Raw genomic sequence first — 11,663 nt, forward strand, 5'->3', positions numbered from 1 at the left:
ATTTTGGCCCTGATTGATTTTGGCCACTTTCTGAATGTTTTTTTCATAAATTCTAACATTCCCAAATTCATAAAACCAGTCATAGCAAGTGCAATATCAACATTATTTCTCATATCACCTAACCCTATGTTTCCAAATTAGTTCTTGCTCTTAACAAAAGTCTACATGAGCTATAATGCACTTAGATCACTGCTATTTTGAGTGACTAGTCTTAGAAGTTGGGGAAAGCTCTTCCCAAGGATACTGACAATTCATATTATTATTGCAAACGAGCAAGATTAACTTGTTCCATATGGCAGCTATGAGTTTTACCTTTTTTAGATTTGTTACTATGTTAGATAAAGAAATTAGCCAACAATAAAAATTTTCCCTAAAACCACCATCTTCACAGATCTGTGCAATCTTTGTAGTCATTGGGAATGAACCAAGTGCAAAAAGGTTTTATCATTATTTTTACCTATACACTGTGTAGATATAATTTTGTGGCATTATATAACTCGTCGTGAGGCTAATCCAAATCACAATTTAATTTGAGGATATTTTCAGTTCTGAGGGGCCATGGAAAATAGCACCTTATGGACCAAGAATTAGCAAAAGTTTTTTGTAAAGAGTCTAATAGTTAACATACAGACTGTGTTCTGAATACTCAACTCAACCAGGAATATAGTCTATATACCACACATACACAAATAGGCCTGTCTATATGCCAATAAAATATTATTTACAAAAACAGCGTGAGTCAAGTGTCAGAGGCTCAGGCTGTAATCCTAGCTACTCAGGAGGCTGAGATCTGAGGATTACAGTTCGAAGCCAGCTCAAGCAGGAAAGTCCATGAGACTCTTAGCTCCAATTACGCATGAAAAAGCTGGAAGTAGAGCTGGAGCTCAAGTGATAGAGAGCCAACATTGAGTGAAAGAGCTAAGGGACAGCACCCCTGGGCAGGCAAAACAGTGTGGCTCATAATTTGTCAACCACTGCTTTGGACCAATAGTTTTCTATTTCTTTGTAATTTGTTGTTTTATGGACCCTTTGGCCAGGCCTTAAGGAAGGCCCAATAGGCCAGACTCTGAAGTGTCCCTGCTTCAAATAGGGAAGTTTTAGATTTTTTAAAAAAGTTTTTTGTTGTTTTGCTAGCGCTGAAGTTTGAACTCTGGGTCTGGGCACTGAGCTTCTTTTACTCAAGGCCTAGTGCTCTACCACTTGAGCCAGAGTTCCACATTGGCTTTCTTTTGTATAATTTATTGGAGAGAAGAGTCTCATGGACTTTCCTGGCTGGGGTGGCTTCTAACCAGTTTCCTAAGATCTCAGCCCCCTGGGTAGCTACAATTATAGGCATAAGCTACCAGTGCCCAGACAGTTTTAATTTTTATAAGTGGAATTTTGCATGAAATTGGTTTCATTGAAGGACTCCATTTATCATACTAAGAAAAAGCTTCAAAACTACTATTTTGACATAAAATGATGTTTTAATGCTTAAGAACAGATGCCTCAGACTACACACACATCTTTTAATATCTTAATAATGGAGGTACGCATATGTGCTTTGATGATCTCAGCAATTAACTCTGTGTGTGTGTGTGTGTGTGTGTGTGTGTGTGTATGTGTGCACACGTGCGTGCGCACACTTGCCTGCTTGCTCTGTTCCTGGGGTTTGAACTCAGGATGTTCTGGGCACTGTCCCTGAGCTTTAATTGGATATGAGTCTTATGGATTTTCCTGCACAGACTGGCTTTGGACCATGGTTCTCAGGTCTCAGTCCCTGAGTAGCTAGGATTACAGGCATGAGCCATGGAGCCTTGCTTCAATTAACTTTTTTTTATTTTTTTAATTTTTTTGGGTCCAGTTGTGGGGCCTGAACTCTGGGCCTGGGTGCTGTCCCTCAGCTCTTCAGCTCAAGGCTAGCCCTCTACCACTTGAGCCACAGCGCCACTTCCGGCTTTTTTTTCCTGCTTATGTGGTGCTGAGGTCAAACCCAGGGCCTCATGCATGCAAGGCAAACGCTCTACCACGGAGCCACCTTCCCAGCCCCCTCAATTAACTTTTTTTAATGCTAGTATTGAGACTTAAACTTGGGGACTCTAGCGCTCTTAGTTGGCTTTTTTGCTAAAAGGTGGCACTCTACCACTTAAGCATCACCTCCACTTTCTCAGCAATTAACTTTTACATGCAATTATGAAAGAATTTAGGAGGTAGAGGAGGAATCTAACTAGACAATTCCAATAAGTTATCAACTTATATTTCTTTCCCAGTTTTAATTTTTCTAAGTATAATGTATAACACACCTTAAAAGTTCCAAGAGCTGTGACATGGCATATTGAAATAAAGGTTCCAATTAAGACTTCATAGTTGTCTTGATTGCTACTTTCTGAGTTCTTGAAAGAGAGAAACTAAGCTGTCTTCATCTTTGAATTGTCTTCAGCACCTAGAATAGTGTATGGCCCCAAATAATACATAATCACTAAAATGAAACACTAATGTGTACACACAGCATTTAAAAATATGTATGCTTGGGGCTGGGAAGGTGGCTCAGTGGTACTGTGTTTGCCTTGCATGCATGAGGCCCTGGGTTTGATTCCTCAGCACCACATAAGCAGAAAAAGCTGGAAGTGGCGCTGTGGCTCAAGTGGTAGAGCATTAGCCTTGAGCTGAAGAGCTGAGGGACAGTGCCCAGGCCCAGAGTTCAGGCCCCACAACCAGCAAAAAAAAAAAAGTGTGCTTAATACGCACAGGAAATTTTATTGGCAACACTGGGTTTGAATGGGGGTGTTGCTAGGCAAGTGTTCTACCACTGCAACATATCTCTAGTCTCTTTTCACATTGGTTATTTTGAGTTAGGCCTGCACTTTTTCTCTAGGTAGTTGCCTGGACTTTGATTCTCCTATTTTACACTCACCAAAGTAGCTAGGATGACAACTGTCAGCTGCCACACCCCTTCCATTGAGATGGAGACATGTGATTTTTTATTTTTTTATTTTTTTTTTTGCCCAAGTTGGCCTAGAACTTCATTCCTTCCAATGTCAGCCTCCCAAGTAGCTGGGATTATAAGTGGGAGCCATCAGCATCTGGCCAAAAAAACTTTAAAGGAAAATATAAATTCACAATGAGAAAACTAGCAAGAAAATAAAGTTACATTATGTCACATAAAATTATATTTTTCACCCCAAACTTCCCACAACATATCTTTCCATAACTCATGAGGGTTATTTTTTTGTGGTAAGCATGTTTAAAATCTATTCTTCTAATTACCACGCTTAAAACACATAAAATCTGTTCAAATTACAAAGCTCCAGCCTCTACCCCACAACTGACTAATCAGAAACTCTGGGGATGGAAACCAGTTATTTGTCATTATCATTGAACAGGCCTTCACATGACTATGGTATAACACACTGCTCTAAGATAAGATTCTTCCTTGAATAGGTTTTCTAAGATACATCCTTTGTTCTTCATATTAATAATTTGAAATTGCTTTACCTGATAAATAAAATTCTTATGTATTCTCATCACATGTATTCATGTACGATTATAGGGGAGTCAGAGGCATGAAGGTTAAAGTGATGTGCCCAGATGGTAGAAAGTTTAGCTAATGTTTTGTTTTATATGATCACAAAGAATTTGAGAGATTTGAGGCAAACTCATCAATTACAATCTTTGGCATCTGGGAGGATGGAGGTTTTCCTGAAATTTAGTCACTTCTATACAGGCAATTTACCCTGCAATGCCTGTATCCTATGCTTTTGCATATACTCTTCCCTTTGCCTGTAATGTAATTTTCCGTATTTTTACTTTTTAAATTTCGTATTATTATTAAGGTGATGTACAGAAGGGTTAGGACTTCATACATCAGGAAAGACGTACACTTCTTTTTGGGAATGTCACCCTTTCCTTCCCTCTCTCACAGTTTCCCTCTCATTTTCCCTTTTTAAAAAATCTTCTTTACTCTTACTCTTTTAGTCCTGAAGGTCTTTAATTATTCCCTAAACTAGCACCATTTAGGTGATAACAGTGTAAACTTATAACAAGATGTTGTATTATAATTATTTTCTTGTGTTTGTGTATACTAGTTCAGATGGTCTTTGAGTGAAGGGTTATCTTTGGTAACTGTATACCTCACATCTAGCAATCTACCTGAGAATCTAAAATCTGAATGAGTGAACAAAGAACTAATTTTCTACTACAACCTCCCCCCTCTCCCAGAATCTAACAATCATCAGGCTTTGAGAAAGGTTTATACCCTAAGAGTCCACAAATCCCTTAAAAGACTGCAAATCTGAAATCGATAAAGGTCTGAAAGACAAATTTTTGTTTTGTTTTTATGGAACTCATTTGACAATCAAATTCATCTTTCCTAAAATTATTTGGCAATTATATCTGATATGAATCAAATGAAGTTATGTACCAGAATTTATTTACCTCATATATACAATTATACATTTGGTTTTAAAACTATTAGAAAATTAGATTATGGAATTTTCCCTAACTCCTAATTGTTACAGAATATACAATATGTGGCATTTGAATTTATACAAATCCATCAGACCTCAACAGCCCTTGCCTGAGATTGGTTAAGAAGAGGTTATAGGCTCGCTTATAGGGCAATCCCCTGTTCCCAATCCAATCTCTTTTTCCTGCCATCTTTAGTAACAGTTGAGGCTCTACAAACAACTCCAAAAGCTTTTATGTGTCATGACTTGGGTGAAAGAAATAAATATGCTTCACATCAATCTAAATGCCAATGCTATTGCTGGTGGCCAATGAATAACCCCATACTTTACAGAAAGAATATGTTGGTGTTTTAAAAAGCACTTCTTTATTGTCATCACTGGACACATAGATAGTGAAAGATTACAATTGAGTTTCTATGTTATCCTTGCACTAGAACTGCTCTGTAGATATTTACCATTTGGCTGAAGCACAGCTTGGGCAGTATGCAATAACCTGTTACATTAGGCATGGGAAGTGATGGAAATGGGTGGAGAAAAACTAACTGGAGGCCTTATACTGGCTCAGATCCAAGTATAAATCTATCATTACCCTATGGAAGTGGGACACTCCCTAAGTGTATCTCATGGACCCCACCCTCTGGTCTGCTGGATGATATCTAGAAATCTCAATTAAAGATCTTTAATTGAATAGGGCAAGGTTATCCCTGTAACCTTAGGGGTAGTGAAACTGACAATGCCCTAGAGATGGATAGTTCTGGCTTGGATAAGACAGCGTACATACAACCCAAAATGCCCACACCAACGTTTTCTGTCAGCATACCCTCATAAGAAAGCAAAAGCTGCATACTGAAAATCATGTGTCTCAAAATGCCTCTCGAACTACAGGGTCAGTGGAGTTACTCCAACAGCCCACCGAACCACACCGAAGTCTGTAGCGCGCTCTCAACACCAAGAGACTCAGCGGCTACTGCGCAGGTTTAGACTCCACCCCTTACAAGACTCATCTCCCTCTCTTCTCGGCTACTTCCGGCCCCCACCAAAAGCGCTCACAGCGCTTGCGCTGTTTTGATAGGCTTCTGGGGCATAAGTAATCAGAGCATTGCCGCTCTAGGACCGCCCCCGCCACCTCTATGCTCCGCCCACGTTTTCCCGGCTCCTCCCGAAATCTCGCGAGGGTAAGGACGCGTCGGTATTTTGCGTTCAACTAGCTCTCTCCCAGCTGCTGCAGTTGCTGCTGTGAGAGAAATAGGAGCTGCTGTCGCCGGCACGCCCGCCCTCCCCCCACTCCGAAGAGCCACCGCCTCTTCTCTCGTGCTTCTTATACACCTATCGTCAGAGCGCCGGCAGCCACAGTCCGTGGACTCACTGCCGCCTCCTCCGGCAGCCGCTCTGCAGGTCATTCCCGCAGCCCGGCAACTGAGCGCGGCCCCCGGTCCCTCACTCCGGCGCCTCACTCCAAATCTTTTACTCCCTCCTCAGCTTCGCCTGGGACCCAAGCAGTCTCCTGTGTCGCCGGGGTGGAGGACGACGAGGAGGGGACCGGAGAGTTACCCTTCCTCCAGGCGGCGGCGTCGGCCCCCTCACCCGCGGGTGTGTCCTATAAATGGCGTCGGAAAGCGACACGGAGGAATTCTATGATGCCCCTGAAGATGTGCACCTAGGGGGAGGCTACCCTGTAGGGTAAGTAACTGAAGCTGTGGCCCCTAAGTCCGGCATCCCCTGCTTTGCCCTGCGTCCTCTCCCAAAGCCCATGGTGTCCGCCACCGCTGTTCCTCTCAGGCTCATTGGAGCACTTCAGAACCCGACTTCGGGCTCCTTAAAGCTGGGTGAGTTGGTGGTAGGTGGTTGAACGCACCTTGGGCATCCCCGCCCCCTCCCCCAATACCTTTCTCTAGTGAAAAGCATCGAGACTCTTAGATCCTTAGATCCCCTTTCCCCGGCTTACCCAGCCTTCCAATGGACAGCTATGTGCCTGAGAGCCAAAGATTCATGTTTGTGGGGTTCGGAGCTTACCTTTCAAACATCCGTTTTGGCCTCAGGGACCATGGATTGAAGGAATATTAATCGGAGGAATTACACTTACAGTGTTTTGGTTCTCTTTGACTGCTAACTTATCCATTTCAGTGGTGTTGTAACTATTCCCTATTTACCGTTCACTTTTCCTTGCACAGAAAAAGAGTGGAAGAAGGTTGGATATTTACTTAAGGAAGTCCTCTAACCAATGTTTTCAAAATCGACAGTTTTACTAAAATAGCCTCTTACTGTGAGCCAAAGGAAATCGCGGGCAAGGTCCTTACCATTAGAATGATGTGGTCTAACCGTAGCCGGACGTAAATGTACACAATTGACTATAGAAGTACAAACAAGTGCTGAGTAATCTGGGGCTTGGGAGGACAGCCTCAGCTTAGTGCTCTTTATCTAATTTTGCAACATGTTTTAGTGGTGATTAATATGAGTGATTTGTACTAGGAAGTACAGTAGTTGGAAGTGCTTCGCTTGACCAGGACTCCTAACTTGCTTATCCGCTCCACTTTGCAACTTGGAAAGGTGTTTAAAGCGATTTCACTCAACTTTTCTACTTAGTGTCTGAAACTAGAGATAGAAATATATCCTCATGCCGTAAGACCCTGAGAATTGGTCAGATTTGTGTGTAACTGCATGATTCTGTTCCACTACCTTCGATTCTTTGCTTACTATATGGCAGAAATAGATGCAAATAAAGTTATTTGTACATTCTGGAAGTTCTAAAATCGAATGAATTGAGCATAACATATAAAAATAGTTATAGCAACGAAATCAGAAATAAATGTACGTTGGTAAATTACAAATGCACGTTGACATCACCAACCTTCATGTCACTGATGTGACATTTAGCGGTGGTAAATACCACTCTTGAGATAGCAATGTATTTCATGAAAATTCAACGTGTGGTACAGGGTGATGACCACATACTAGACAGTAAAAAGTGCATTTGGATTTTCACATATTTCAGATTTTGAAATTTGTGTGTGTGTGTGTGTGTGTGTGTGTGTGTGTTGGATTAGAGAAAGAAAATCAGTGTACAGGATTGTTATTAGTTTAGACTTATATGGATATTGTTGTTTTTGACCTAATAAAATAATTTGAATATAGAAGGATATTTATCTGAGAACCCAGTAAACTCTTTGGCACCTGGCACAGAGAAAATGTTCAAAGATTAATTCCCTTTTCCTGCCTTTCTTGGCATTAGTCAATTTGTTAACTTTATACAGAGCTTTATACTTTGGAAGGACTTGTACAGAACTTGGAGCTCTTATACATCTCTAAACCAGATGAGTCACTTTGATACAATCAATAATCTTCTCCCTGAGATAATGTAACTTCTCAAACACTTTGAAACTGAGCAAAATCTTTTTAAAAGTCCCTTGGTACCCAGCTTCCTAATTTTAACACTTACACGACCAAACACTGAGCATGAGTGTGTACAGAGCCCTAGGAATAAAACTACAGGACCAGTTTGGATAATGTCTCTCCACCCAGTGGTATTGAACAGATTTGGAAGAAAATAGACTTCGTGTGGAGAATTGCATCTGAAAACAACTACTGGTATTGAAAGGACTGGAAGGGAGTGAAAGTAGCATTATTTGTATTTCATCTATTCCTTGTCATTTGCACTATTGTGAGCAGAGAGCCACACTAACAACCTAGAGATTCTGTGAGAAATTTTGATTTGTGGATACAGATGGCATGACTACATATTTGGTTACCACAATGTTCACAGTGTACACACGCTTAAGTTAGCAGACTGAATTTGAGCACTTTAATTAATGTTCCTTGATATTGTATATTTGGGGAATACCAAAATTATATCACCAAATTGTGGTAAATTGAATAGGCAGTTGAGAATTTGTTTTTATTAATCAGTAGAATTTAAATACACAGTCCATCTCCTAAAATTTAATTATTCTTTGTATTGTCCCTCCAATGGTGTCTTCAGCTTTGTCTATCCACTCTTTGAGAGCAACTTTAATAAGCTAAAGAACAGTCAAGTTTTTTCTAGAAAGAATTTGAGTCCAGTGCAGCCGGCATCTCCACAATGGACCATTTTCTCTTGTGTAACATTTCTTATGCTTTATTTTAATTGATATTTCAAGTTCAGTTTCCTTGTGCTTGTTTTCATTTTTATATATAAGGAACCTCAGGCTCAGGAAAGTTAAGAGACACAGCCTTAAGTGGCACAGCTGGGTTTTGAAACTAGCTCCTGAGACTCAGTAGTGCAGCATTTTTTTCTGGTTCAACAATAGCTACCCCACACTATGTGGAAGTGGGTGGGGGAGATGGAGGAGTCCAGTAGATTCTAAAGTGAAATGTTTTAGGCCCAATCTGTGGAGTGGAACCAATGCATATATTTAAAACCAGCAGCCCAAACATTTCAGTTTTCTTGAGTAGAAATGACCACTTTCTTATTCAGGAATGTATATTTTTGTTTAATCAGATAGGAATTTTGTATGACCAAAATCTTGTTCAGCTAGAAGGAACATCTAGTAAAAATTTAATAAAAATGTTAAAACTGAAGCCCAGAGAGGAAAACTGATTTGTCCGTGGTGCCACAGCTAATTAATGGCAGAACTTGTACTAGAACCTAAATCAGTTTCTCAGTCTGGTGGTCTTTCTGCTACTGTGTTTAATACAGCAGGAAAAGGAAGTGGAACTTTGTGATAGTGGAAAAGAGCTCAGGACTGTGAGTCATTTCATTTCCTCATCTTAAATTGAGATTACATTTTTGAGAACCCTTCCAAACTGTGTATCAATGTCTGTCATTGTATTGAGATATAACAGTAGGCTTTTATGGATAAGTTTATGTCATTGGAAAATCTGTGCTGTTTGTATACATACATATATTTTTTCCTTTTGGTTTAACAGTCTTGATGCCTTTTGTAATTGTTCAAGATCTATAGGTTTGAATTATTTACTGTGTAAATTTTCTGCCTACACATTCTACACTGCTTTTTTTTTTTGGTCGGCTGTAGGGCTTGAACTCTGGGCCTTGGCGCTGTCCTTCAGCTCTTCAGCTCAAAGCGAGCGCTCTACCACTTGAGCTACAGCGCCACTATGCCTACACATTCTAAAGACTGGTACTGAGTATATGTTATAAAAATAAATGTAATGAGCTATGCAACTTGTGGGCAGAGATGGAAGGGAGAAACTGGAGAAAAGCAAAGGAAGGAATAACATTGTCCAAAAGAGAAATGTACACATTACCTGAATTGTGAAATGGTAACCTCTCTGTATAACACCTTAATAATAATAACAAAATTATATTTTAACAATAAGTGTAACATTTCAAACACTCTTACTTTTTTGGGGGGGGGAAGGTCTGGTTGTGGGGCCTGAACTCTGGGTCTGGGCGCTATCCCTCAGCTCTTCAGCTCAAGGCTAGCGCTCTACCACTTGAGCCACAGTGCCACTTCCGGCTTTTTTTCTTTTTTTGCTTATGTGGTGCTGAGGAATCAAACCCAGGGCCTCATGCATGCAAGGCAAGCGCTCTACCACTGAACCACCTTCCCAGCCCCACACTCTTACTTTTGTAATGGTACCCAAAGTATTTTTGAGGCCTTAGAAGATAGAATCATGTGGTGATCATGTAGCCCAGCAGCCCCCACCCCATTTTGTTTTTGTTGGTCATGGAACTTGAACTCAGGGCCTGAGCCCTGTCCCTGCACTCAAGGCTAGCACTCTACTACCACGTTGAGCCACAGTGCCACTTCCAGTTTTCTGGTGGTTAATTGGAGAGAAGAGTCTCACAGACTTTCCTGCCTTGGCTGACTTTGAACTCCTCAGATCTCAGCCTCCTGAGTATCTAGGATTATAGGTGTGAGCCACCAGCACTTGACCTAGCCCTCCCATTTAACTGAAAGTGAAACCTGTGCTCAGAGAGAGGAAGTAACATATTGCTCATCAGTTACAGAGCTAGAAATATAACCCAAGTCTCTTGATTCCTCTATCATTTGATAATGTTGCCATATGACTAGAAGGAAGGAGAATAATACTGGATAGCCCTGCTACAAGCTGTTAACACATTTACTGTTAGCTAAGCTGCTAATATCCTTTACTGACTAACATGACTATGCTTTGCCTGTCAAAGACCTGGACAGTGTTGAGATCCTAACTATTGCTTGCTAATATGCTTTAAGTCAAGAAGAAAAATGGTTGCAGAATAGCTTATATAAGAACAGTGGTTATATTATTTTGTTTTACTTTATGAGTGTTAACTGCAGTCAGTCACATTGAGATTGGAGTACTGGCAAAATCTTTTAAGTCATGGAAATTGAGATCAAAGTGTCTGGAAGAATTGTTAGATCTAAAAATCCTCAGAAAGTTGCTTAGCTTTGTTGAAAACTCAGCTTTCATACTTAGGCATAAGAATCATTTGTCCCTGAAGTGAACATTTTTTTAGATCTCACTAAGACTTTTTATTATTATTATTACAATTAGAAACTCATGGATAAGCTTACTTGCTGTGGTATTAATTATTCAAAGCTTCCTGATGGATGTATTGCCCTCCTCAGCTTTGTACCCAAGGTTGCTTACATATAAAGTAAACATTTATACAAGATTTTTAAATATCTTTATTGTAAAGGTGTTGAATGGGGGGGTGTTACAGTTACATAAGTAAGGTAATAAGTACATTTCTTTTCAAATATTGTTACCCCTTCCTTCATTTTCTCCCACTTCTCCCTTCCTAATTCCCTCCCCCCCCAATTGTATAGTTCATTTCCAGTATAGTATCTAATGAGTATCATTGTTGCATTAGTTCATCCTTTGTCCTGCTGTGTCTGTGATTCCCTTTCCCTTCCATGGATCAATATACTTATATACAAGACAAAGAGTATGGAAAACTAAAACAGAAAAAAATAGAAATAACTATACAGGGCATAATAAGAACCTCTTGTTTCCAATTCTTGGAGTTAATTTTGATATGCTTCATTATATTTGCTCCTGTGCACTTAGTAGTTGGGCTATTGTGATCCCTGTTAAGAATATCAGATGCATATTTTAGTTATTACAAATGAGGGAAACCATGTAACCTACTTTTCTTGGGGCCTGGCTTGCTTCGCTTAAATTTTTTCCCAAGTCTTTCCATTTCCTTACGAATGGGGCAATGTCATTCTTTCTGATAGAGGCATAGAACTCCGGTGTGTGTGTGTGTGTGTGTGTGTGTGTGTGTGTGTGTGTGTG

At 40.2% G+C, this 11,663-nt stretch overlaps 1 protein-coding gene across 1 annotated transcript in view; it reads left to right on the forward strand.

Annotated features, from left to right (window-relative positions):
* Positions 1-5,699: 5,699 nt before the first annotated feature.
* The window catches only part of Wdr44 (WD repeat domain 44), an 88,934-nt gene continuing 82,970 nt past the window's right edge, over positions 5,700-11,663 (forward strand). The window contains exons 1-2 of the mRNA XM_013019833.1: positions 5,700-5,840; positions 5,925-6,125. Of these exons, the coding sequence (XP_012875287.1) occupies positions 6,049-6,125 (77 nt within the window). The 5' untranslated portion in view covers positions 5,700-5,840; positions 5,925-6,048. The remainder of the gene's footprint in view (positions 5,841-5,924; positions 6,126-11,663) is intronic.

This window comes from Dipodomys ordii, unplaced genomic scaffold (assembly GCF_000151885.1).
Source record: "Dipodomys ordii isolate 6190 unplaced genomic scaffold, Dord_2.0 Scaffold47, whole genome shotgun sequence".
NCBI lineage: Eukaryota > Metazoa > Chordata > Mammalia > Rodentia > Heteromyidae > Dipodomys > Dipodomys ordii.